We start from the raw sequence: 12,164 nt of genomic DNA, 5'->3' as shown, positions 1-12,164 counted from the left end.
CATTATCAATACGCTTCCAACTTCGAATTATAAAACGTTTCTCAAAGTGGAATTCACACACTTCGTGCCGCGGTTCCAATTTAAGATCGTCTCTTATTACATTTTCCCACGTGTTCAACGCAAACGATGATCCTCCGTGTGCGATCATCGTTTGCGTTGCCACGACAACAGCGCCACCTCTGAGATGATGTCATGTGCATCATTTTCTATCCAGCTCTTTAGTATGGATAAATAGCAGCAATTGACACACTATATTATTCTAGCTACTGTAACAATGCATTAAAAACGTTATGTTATCTCAAAAAGGAGAATGTCCACCTCAGGAAGCCTAAAATTGCTTCCAAAGACGGATTCTCAGCCCGAAAAACAGAGGGTTGACGACTATACGACTGCAGAAAATTTTTTTTATCAATATTAGCTTTAATGTATTTTGATATAAAATTTAATATTTTTATTTTTAACGTATAATCGATATAATTAATTCTGAATAATTAGACAAATAATATATATCTACTATTAAATCTTTAGAAAAAGAAAAATATTACATAATATTCACGCTAGATGTCGTGATAGTGTGTGACGTAGAAGGAAGGAAATTTTGAATGTGTGAGAAATGAAATGAGTATTTTCTCCCAAAAAATTAAGAAAGAAAATTGTTTAAGGTGATATTAATTAATTTATATACTGTAGACAATGTATTATTCTCATTCGTCTCCACTCCAAGAAATTTCTCCAACGTCGAGATGTTTTGGAAATTTAAATTTGAATATTTCGGACATAAACAATTATTTATCATTTCAGACTGAGGAAACGGATCAGGAAATAGATAGAAATGCAATAAATACACGTGGAGCAAAACTACAGCAAACGTCAAGACATTCAAATTTAAAATCGAATATAAATCCACATACAAATTTTACACGTGGTAGACGTCAAGACTGTTTTGAAATAAATCGTCAACAAATGCGTACAAAAATATCGAAAGGTACCTTAAATGAAGACGATTTTACTAATTCTAATAAGGAAAACGTTCCTTTGAATTCAATAGTAGAAACCAAAAGAAGTTTAGAAATTTCACCTAGTATTAATTTTACAAAAGATTTATCTTTAGATAAAGAAGATAGCGGCAGTTTGTTTCGAGAGTTTTCACTTTATAATGACTTCTCTGCATCTGTTAGAGAGATGTTACGTGAACTTGGATTAAAACCTCCAGTTAGTGATCCTCTAGAAAATGTTGAACGTAATTTAAGCATCGAATGTATACCTAAGCCGTCATCACTTTTAGAAAATACGGTTCTGATGAGTAAATTAGAAAAAATTGACTGTATTGTGCCTCCTTTAAATTGTTCGAACTTATCTTCAAGAAATAGATCAACAAATCAAATACTTGATTTGGAAAAAGAAATATTTCGTAGAAAGGTCAGTATAGCTGGAAAAATTTGGTTGAAAGAATATAATCATGTACTCTGTATGATTATATTTACCAAACTTCAAATCTGTTACCTGCTGTTTTGTATAATTAATTTAAAATTTTTAGATTTAATTTATAAGGAATATTTTAATTTTTTAATGTTTCAGAATCTAATAATATTTTTATTGTGGCTTTTTATAAATTTTTCATTATGTAATTTATAATTTCTGATTACTTATCAATAAATATTACAGTCTATTTTATTCCCAATTTAGTATTTTAATAACTAATTTTAAATTTTTCATTAATATATAAATTTTTATCATCAATTAATTAAAATTTTTCCTTTTAACATTTTTAGCATTGTGAACATTTAATACAAGATTTACAACAAAAGGTATGATTAATTATTTATTTTAATTAATATAAAATTTTATTGACAATAATTGTCTCCAATTAAAGTCATTTGATTGAAATAAGAATAAATGATATAAAAGAAACCTAATTCGAAATACCTTGTTCATTCATTTTGAAAAACTTAAAGATGCATAATTTATAGAAAAATATGACCATAATATTTCTCTACATTTTATCCATAATAGATATTTAGACAAAATAAAGATTAAAAATATAAGTGTAATAAAAATCTGTAAACAGAAATATATTCTAATATCCTATTCAGACACTACTGTATATAATGTTGTTTTTATACAGTAATACTCCGAACTTATGCGATAGGTGGGACCAAGCGGTAACCGCGTAAGTTGGGGTATAATTTCGCATATAAATACATACAAATAATTTTTAATTGGGGCCGAAGACTAAAGAAAATAATAATTTAGAAAAAATGTTTAATAAAATCTTAGATAATACATATGTATAACAAATTAGGCCTATATTATTTTACAATTTTTCAAATTTACTTGATTATTACGCCATAATTTTAACATTGTTTCCATCTCAGCGATAATACTGTGACATTTACAAATGATGCTTGAATTTAAAGATTGAGCATTTTTCACAGCTTCGAGAATTTTTTCTTTGCCTTTTATAATTGTTCTGACCGACAATTCCGGTAGACCAAACTTCTTTGCCAATTCACAAATTTTCATTTTTGTATCGAAGTCTTTAATAATGGGTACATTCGTAAAGTCAAATGAGTTAAACGCGTTAGTAACGAATCGTTCGAAAAGTCTAACGAAATAGGAATAACGATGACGTCATTCTCGTTTAACTCGTTCAACTTTACGAACATACCCAATGTTAACTTTACATTCCAAAGATAAAGTTTTTCTTTTGTTATTTGATGCAGAAGAATTAGTTCTACTTTGTTTGGATGACATAGTAGAGTCTCTCGAGTCTCCGTAGATATAACAAACACAGAAATAAATAACACAAAATAAATTGTAGCTATGTGTGGATTCCGCGCGACACATCCAAACATGTAAGCTGAACAATAGTGTGGGGGGAGTGAGTAATCAAGGGTTGTATGGCGCTCAAACAAAAGACGAATCGATGAGATTTGAAAATCTCGTAAGTCGGGGTATTACTGTATTTTCATTTCTCAATCTTAACCTCATTTTTATAGAACAATATTTTGTATTTTTTTACAAAACTAATACAGTAATATCTCGGTTTTCATCAATTTTTTTCACGAAAAATTTATCTCAGTTTTCGTCGATTGCCTCAGATTTCATCAGTGTGCCCAAGTGACCTCACTGCTAATTTTGCGAAAACAAAAGGCAACCCACACATTTTCCGGTTCAGTGTGGCATTATTTCTCGTTGCATGAGCATTACCCTGCGATGGCCCACCATTGACCAATATTTCCATTCCCTGAACACTGGGAGTTCAGTCATGCATTCGCGCTTTGCCAGGATGGGCTGGTCACATGGAGTTTTCCGGATTTTCTCCACATCTGCAATGCCTGAGTAGGGGCAAGTTACCCTTAAACAGACCTCCTGGAAGGCATTATTCCCCACGATATGACCATCATGAACGCATACATTTACGACCATTATGAACCCTATTACATGACAATTACGTCACACTTTACCATGGGAGGATATATGCTAGAAGCTCATGTCCAACTTCTACAAGACAAGACATTACCCTGCGTCTAGCCAAACAATTCCATTGTTTTCCTTTAGATTAGTTTGTTTTCATATTAATTTTTTATTGCTTTTAGTATTTAACACTATATTAATTTTCTATAAAATGTGTTTTTGGTATGTATTTTGGACTGTCTAGAATGAATTAATTGGATTTATATTGATTTGTATGGAAATAATTGCCTTGGTTTTCATTAGTTTCAGATTTTGTCAATTGTTTTCAGACAAATTATCAACAAAAACCAAGGTATCACTAATTATTTTTCAATATATTTAAATGTTTGTTTTATGTTTTTGACAATTTTAAAAGCACATTATACTTTTTACCATTGAAAATTTATAATGAGAAGTCAAAATGCATTAAATCTTTTTAATTAATGAGCATAGCAGACCTTATATGAATCATATGATTAATACATTCTTTAAAATATAAACTGTATATTTATTACAGAGAGAACAAAATAAGCTGTTAATAGCAGAGCTGCGGAGTTGGTAAAAAAACACTTGACTTCAACTCCTGATAATTTTAGTAGGCCAAGTTCAACTGTGACCTTCCGGGTCGGCACCTCCTTAGTGCCCAGTCAGGATTGACACCACCGTGTTTAGAGGAACACAGAAGCCGAGACGGCGTTTTNAAAAATTAATTTGATTAATATTGGAAAATACCATTGTTTTTGGGAGATTGTAAATATCACAATACAAACGATATAGTCAGACTTAAATACATTATATTTTATTATATTTTAGATAGATGTGTGCACAGAATAACAAAACATTGACACTATTTGTAAGAAAATTTTGTTACATGAATTTGTTATCGATGATTCATTTGCTTCCCACTCAATAATGTTTTTGATATGATTGACCATTTTGAAAGAATTTTATTTTAAGAATCATGTAGCTTTTAGAAAGCTCCTTAAAAGTTTGAGAGCTTTATTGATTTTCCTACATGTAAGTGAAGCAGAATATTTGACCTTGACAAAATTTCTTTCTATCTCATCTTCATTATTTGTTTCTTGCACTTATTTCTTTACTTTGGCAATAATGTCATTTTCAGATGAGTGTCAGCAGATAGCCAGGTCATTGACAAAATCTTTGAATGATAGTTTTTTTATCACTTGTTGCTATAGTAAGATTGGCCTGATTTTCTTTTATATAGTCAATGGATTCAAATGGAAATTCCAATTTATTTGATGTGTCAACAAATTTTTGACTAAAACTTGCTTTTGTAAAGCAATTTGCAATAGTGATTTAATGAATTTCATTTCAAACTTTGTTAATTATCTGAATTCATTACCTAACAGGTTCACGCCAAACTCACATCATTAATCTTCAATAGCATGCAATATCTTTCTTATAACAAGTTTTCTGTATTGTAATTGAATGTTTTGAATGATCCCATGCTAAAGGTCAATTCAGAAGTTGTATTCGGTGGTGTGAATTGGACTATTATAGCTTTCATAGTGGGAATTATTGAATTTTCAATGAAATTGCCAACAAAACAGTTTTGTTTTTGATAACCATAGAGATATCTAACTTTTTCAGCCAGTTAGAAAAAAGTCTGATGTCATCCATGCTTCCTTATAAGTCAAGGTACCACTGTTTAGAGCAAACGAGTGTCCCAACTTACAAGTTTTTCAAGATGCAAGCTGTCTTTAGGCCAAAGTTTTGCTTTGAGTTGAGAGCTAAAATTCAGGTTATAAGCAAGCTTCAGATACCCCACCATTAATTGGCACAGCAAACCATAGATCGAGAAAAAGAAGATAAAAACTGCCATAATTTTATCATTTTTGTTACTCTTCCAATGTCTGACAGGCTGGCTTATAGAAAAACACGAGATCAAGTGATGTAGGCATTACTTCACTTCCATGTTATGTGCAATGCAATAAAGCTGCTTTAGTTAAGCTGCTGAAGTCTGCCTTAAATGGTTTTCATTTTCAAACGAAACAGCTCTATAGCTATTTTGCTGTTCGTAAACAGCATACTGTTATTTTTGGTAAAACTATAGAAACTTACTAGTAGATGTTTTCTTTTAATTTTTTTTAAAGACGTATTTGATAGACACTTCAAAACAGAATTTTTTGTTGTCAATCCATACAAAAAAACACTATAAACAAAAAAAATCATAGGACTACTTACTAACTTTTCAGAATTTGGGCTTCCATTGCTTAAGCTTATTTTCATTGCAGAGTTTCACATTGGATGGCAGAAACATACAAAATGTGTCATGTGATCCCAGTTCAACATCACTCACCTCAGCCATGTGACATCTCTGTTGTATTTCCTGAGAACTTTCTTCTTGCAGAAGACTTTGCTCTTTTGGCTGAACTTTGAAGGAATCACATGATAAAGCTGTCAGTGATGTCATATTTTTTTAACACATCATTCACCTTTCTTTTGAATCTGAAGAGACCTTGGACCAGTTTGATAAACATTGCATTAGTTACATTTCCAGTAATACTGTAACAATCTACAATATAACTCACTGACTTAAGATTTGATAACAATTTATTCTTCAGGATTAATTCCATAAAAAATAGTACTTACTTAAGTACTTAAGTAAATACTATGTAAGTACTTAAAAAACTTTACAAATACAGGACCATTTAATGAAAACCATTTTAAATTCTGTCTTCAGTGCTTCCAAACCTCTCTCATTAGCACTGCAGTGGCTAACTTAAAGGTAAAAGTTACTAAACTGTTTTTTAATAAAGCTGCTTTAAGTAACATCACCAGACAATGCACCCATTATATATATAATAATTTGTTTCATCTATATGGTATTTTTTTAGTTGCAATGACTAATAAAGTTGTAATAACTCATAAATTATTATGTAAAAAACTTTATATTGTATTATGAATTAAAATATAATTAATAACAGAAGGAAATTTTTTTCTATTTTAATAACTATCAGTTATTAATATCTATAAAATTTATCACATATTTTTAAGAATTAAGAATAAAATTTTTCCTTTATTATATTTGTTAATTATATAAAGATAAAATCATAATATTAAAATAGAAAACTCAGTTAACCATTTAATAGAATAAAAATTCAACATTGTAAACTTTAAGAGAGCTGAGTGCCAACCATTCAGTCACTCAGCTCTCTTTAATTTAATATTCATCAAGCTTATGGGGGTTAATAGGTTACAAAACTTTATTTTAACTGAAATAAATACTCCTCAAACCTTTAGCCGGAGTGCTTCTATTTTTAGAATTGCGAACGTTTCAAATTCGGAACGATTTCAAATGATAGAATTCAGAAGAGATTCATATTGAATGTTTATTTGAATATTAAAGGCCCATTCGTTATAGCCCAAAGAAGAGCCCAGGAGGGGCGAAGAAAACGTTCGCAATTCTAAAAATAGAAGCACTCCGGCTAAAGGTTTGAGGAATATTTTATTTTATTTAAACACCGGTATGTGGAGAGATTGTATTATTTTAACTGTTTTGGATGAAAATATATATCTGATTTAAAAATAAACTGCTTTAGAAATGTACAGTACCTAACAAATTTTTTTTAATTAATTGTTTTTCCATTGAACTACAGGATATTTGTATTGTATTTGACTAATATTATTTAATTGTCGTAATTTGTTTTTGGATTAAGATCATTTGTCATTCTTGAATATTAATTTTGAATATTTTCAGCTTTTAAGTAATGAACAGGAGTTAGCTTTGGTTTCTGCTGTTAATGAGAAGAAAAGTCTTGTAATAAAAGAACTCCGTCAGGTATCTGTATTTTAAATTAATTAGACTATTTTTATAGTTTTCTAAATATTGATAATTTAAAACTATTTTTTTCTTTTTTTGAATGAATAATTAATGTTTTAATTGGTATTTTGACTAATTTTTAAATTTTATAATAATTTAGGTAATGGAGAATCTTGCTATTTCTTGGAAAAAATTAGAAGATTCACAAATAAAAACAATAAAAGATTTACAAAATGAATGTGATAATTTGAAAGAAAGTTTAAAACAAAAAAATAAGGTATTTATTTAGTTTGATTTAAATATTTCATTTTATGATGATTAATTATAAAATTGCATATTAAGGATTTTACGTAATAAATCATAATACAAAATTCTAAAAAAATAAAAAATTAATTTGATTAATATTGGAAAATACCATTGTTTTTGGGAGATTGTAAATATCACAATACAAACGATATAGTCAGACTTAAATACATTATATTTTATTATATTTTAGATAGATGTGTGCACAGAATAACAAAACATTGACACTATTTGTAAGAAAATTTTGTTACATGAATTTGTTATCGATGATTCATTTGCTTCCCACTCAATAATGTTTTTGATATGATTGACCATTTTGAAAGAATTTTATTTTAAGAATCATGTAGCTTTTAGAAAGCTCCTTAAAAGTTTGAGAGCTTTATTGATTTTCCTACATGTAAGTGAAGCAGAATATTTGACCTTGACAAAATTTCTTTCTATCTCATCTTCATTATTTGTTTCTTGCACTTATTTCTTTACTTTGGCAATAATGTCATTTTCAGATGAGTGTCAGCAGATAGCCAGGTCATTGACAAAATCTTTGAATGATAGTTTTTTTATCACTTGTTGCTATAGTAAGATTGGCCTGATTTTCTTTTATATAGTCAATGGATTCAAATGGAAATTCCAATTTATTTGATGTGTCAACAAATTTTTGACTAAAACTTGCTTTTGTAAAGCAATTTGCAATAGTGATTTAATGAATTTCATTTCAAACTTTGTTAATTATCTGAATTCATTACCTAACAGGTTCACGCCAAACTCACATCATTAATCTTCAATAGCATGCAATATCTTTCTTATAACAAGTTTTCTGTATTGTAATTGAATGTTTTGAATGATCCCATGCTAAAGGTCAATTCAGAAGTTGTATTCGGTGGTGTGAATTGGACTATTATAGCTTTCATAGTGGGAATTATTGAATTTTCAATGAAATTGCCAACAAAACAGTTTTGTTTTTGATAACCATAGAGATATCTAACTTTTTCAGCCAGTTAGAAAAAAGTCTGATGTCATCCATGCTTCCTTATAAGTCAAGGTACCACTGTTTAGAGCAAACGAGTGTCCCAACTTACAAGTTTTTCAAGATGCAAGCTGTCTTTAGGCCAAAGTTTTGCTTTGAGTTGAGAGCTAAAATTCAGGTTATAAGCAAGCTTCAGATACCCCACCATTAATTGGCACAGCAAACCATAGATCGAGAAAAAGAAGATAAAAACTGCCATAATTTTATCATTTTTGTTACTCTTCCAATGTCTGACAGGCTGGCTTATAGAAAAACACGAGATCAAGTGATGTAGGCATTACTTCACTTCCATGTTATGTGCAATGCAACTGTCTCTCATTTGTTGGAATTTTCCATCTTTTCTTTCTTTATCTACGCAGCAAACACTGCAACATCCACACAACCAGTTTATTGCAGTACATTCTATTGTGTTTTTATACAATATTCATTTTTTATAAATACATTTTTCTTATTTAAAAACATGTAACTTAAAAATTTGCGGTGTTTTGGGGATCCAGAACAGATTAATGGCATTTCAATTCATTTCAATGGGAAAAATTGATTTTGCATATGAGTAATTTGAGTTATTAGTTCCATCACAGAATGAATTAAACTTGTAAGTGAAGGTACCACTGTATTATATAGTAAAGTCTTGGCATTGCAGAAACATCAAGGCTTTAAAGATTTTTTTAATTAATAATGATAGTAATTTTTTGTTACTTGTCATGTTTCCTTCCAAAAGAAGAGTTACACATTCTTCACTTTTATTACATTCCTGACATGAATCATAGTGTTTTGTCTGGCAGACATTTTAAAAATAAGCCTAATTCATCTGCATTGAAAATATCATCTGGGCTATACTTCTGTTTTTACATATGCAATTGAAAAATTTTATTGACTTGAATCAGAGCAAAAATTTTGATTCTTATTTCTATTGCCTTAGAATATAGCCAATATTTGTGTTTTCATTATCAAATTTGTTTTAAAATGACATATTTCTACTACAGGAGTTAGAAAATTCTGAGAATGCTTTGTCCAGTATGAAAGAAAATCTTTCTGAGTTAAATTGTAAATTATCTGAGAAAGAAGAAAAACTTAATTCTGAAGTAAGTTAATAAAAGTTTTTATATTTATTTAAATTATTTATAATGCTGATGAACTTTTTTTTTATTGTGTTAAGCTTAATTAGATTAAGTTTTATTCTTTTGCTTATATTATTACTGTCAATTACAAATAAAAATTTACACAATAACACAAACTATTACTCTGAATCTTATATACAAATTCTTATATAATAAATGAATCTTGCATTCAATTTGTATGCTTATGTAATTAATAAAAGAGATTGTGATGCTCAAACAATTCAATTGCTTATTATATCAAGCATCACAATAAGAATCACTTTACCATATTTTTATTGCATCTAAGAAATTCTACCATTTTAATGTAAAATGGTTTTCATTTATTGGTAAAATTATGTAATATAATGGCAATAATTTTACAAATTAATTAATTTAATTTAATAAACCTTTGAATATTAAATAATGAAAATATTTAATTAATTATCATGATTAATATATAACATATTTAAAATAATGGCTATTAAGTATAATAAGTAAAGGTGAAAGGTTTTCAGGAACATTGTATTTTAAAATTTAAATTATATAAAAGTATGATAAATATTTAAGAATGTTATCCAATTAATTAAAAATATTAAATTATCCATTCTTTTTAAACTAAAGATGAATTGAATATTTTTCTATTGATAGTTACATTCTTTTCAAATAATTTAAATTTACTTATGTTAGAAAGTTTGCTACACAAGTAAGCATGTATGTTTATTTTAAATCATTTAGCAAAGAAAGAATTTAATTAAGAGAAATGATCAGTTGACATATAAATGATGAAGAATATCTGATATATTTATTGTATTATATTTTATCAATAGAGAGAATTATTTACAATAAAATAAATAAATAAAAACATATTTATGTCATATTAAATTTATTTTTAAAAATATTGTCATAAATATTGTAGAAAGATTGCAAACAACTATCTAAAAATAAAAAATAAAAAAATTATCTAGTTTCTTAAATGTTAAAAAAGTATTTTTTAATTGGAAAAAGATGCACATTTTTAGATTTTCCTAGCTCTGGATTATTTAAAATATAATTTGAACTGAAGTTGAATTAAAATTACAATTAAAATGAATTGATCTTTTTAATTGAAATCTGATTGAAGTTTAGTTTTTTTAAGGTGTATGAAATCAAAGTGTTAAAATTTCTGTATGATTTTTCCTTCAAGATAATAGTAAAAATTTATGGAAATTGTTAACAAAAAACTTATGAAGATACTTTGATGCCTTGCAATATTTGTAAGAGTAAATAACTTGTACCTAAAGTAATAATTTTGTATATTACAAAATTAATGATATGAAGCAAATTTTTAGAATTAAAAACTTCTGTCATTAATAGTTGAAAAATAGTTATGAAATTTAACATTTATTAATAATAATTTTAATTTATTTAATCTTTAAAGATTTTATATAATGAAGGCACACAGAAAACTTTGGATCAGTTAAGAGAGAAATTGCAAAAAGAAAGTACATTTGTTGAAGAATTAAAGATTGAAATTGTAAATTTACAAAAATGTTTAGAAAAGGTAAGAAATTTATTATCTATGTACATATATCTGTTGATTAATTGTGCAAATAATGTAAAAATCAAAAATTGACATAACAAGGTAAAAGTACATTTAATTTATGAATGATTATGAATTTATTTTTGTAAAAGAGTTGTTGGTGAGCTTTTATGATGGCCTTTTTATTTCTAGACTTATTACATTATCATTAGACACAAGATCAGCCTCTACATTTCAGTTTATTTACAATAGTATGCATATTGTAGTATTTTCAAGAAGCACATTATAGTATTTGTGTAAAAGAATTCCTTTATTGAAGTTAGATAACTACTGAATAATAGGATATTAATTTACTTTGTCTCATTATCCATTGAATTTAAATAATTAGTGATTAAGAAAAATATTTACTCAAAACATTTTGTTTAACAAAACTTCAAAATTTATTATTGTGTAGTGATAAGTTTATTTTGTTAATTTACTTTTGTAAAAAATATATTTCAGCCAACTATTATTATAAATATATATGAAAGTTTCTTTCATAACAAAGAAAATTGAATTTAACTATATACTGAAAATATGTCCTTCTAAACAAAAACATAATAGTGTTTTATATCAACTCCAAATAGTCAAAGTATTAAGAAATAGATTAAATATAAAATTATTATTTTTAAATTTATTAATAAATTAATAAACTCTTTTCTAAACATAATGTGTTTTTTTCAAAAAGCATATACAGTGGTACCTCAGGATACGAAATTAATTCGTTCCGAAACTGAGATCGTATCATGAAAATGTCGTAAGGTGGATCATCTTTTCCCATACGATTACGTGTAAAACCAAATAATTCGTTCCAACGCGAAAAACATACTCAAATTAAAGCCAAGTAATACATTTAAAAAAATAACTGTAGTAAGAAAAACAAATGAAAAATGCGAACTAATGTAACGTCGTATGGTGAGTTTTTGTTCGTATCGTGGA

General features: G+C 27.6%; 1 protein-coding gene across 1 annotated transcript in view; it reads left to right on the top strand.

The window, feature by feature from the left end:
• Positions 1 to 560: 560 nt before the first annotated feature.
• LOC111627541 (centrobin-like) overlaps positions 561 to 12,164 on the top strand; it is a 23,570-nt gene continuing 11,966 nt past the window's right edge. The window contains exons 1-7 of the mRNA XM_023371139.1: positions 561 to 985; positions 1,112 to 1,419; positions 1,773 to 1,808; positions 7,178 to 7,258; positions 7,401 to 7,517; positions 9,554 to 9,652; positions 11,085 to 11,207. Of these exons, the coding sequence (XP_023226907.1) occupies positions 694 to 985; positions 1,112 to 1,419; positions 1,773 to 1,808; positions 7,178 to 7,258; positions 7,401 to 7,517; positions 9,554 to 9,652; positions 11,085 to 11,207 (1,056 nt within the window). The 5' untranslated portion in view covers positions 561 to 693. The remainder of the gene's footprint in view (positions 986 to 1,111; positions 1,420 to 1,772; positions 1,809 to 7,177; positions 7,259 to 7,400; positions 7,518 to 9,553; positions 9,653 to 11,084; positions 11,208 to 12,164) is intronic.

Source organism: Centruroides sculpturatus, unplaced genomic scaffold (assembly GCF_000671375.1).
Source record: "Centruroides sculpturatus isolate CEXI.00-Female unplaced genomic scaffold, Cexi_2.0 scaffold363, whole genome shotgun sequence".
NCBI classification, from domain to species: Eukaryota; Metazoa; Arthropoda; class Arachnida; order Scorpiones; family Buthidae; genus Centruroides; species Centruroides sculpturatus.
Note: the sequence above shows the minus strand (reverse complement) of the source record. Positions and strands in the feature narration are given on the sequence as shown.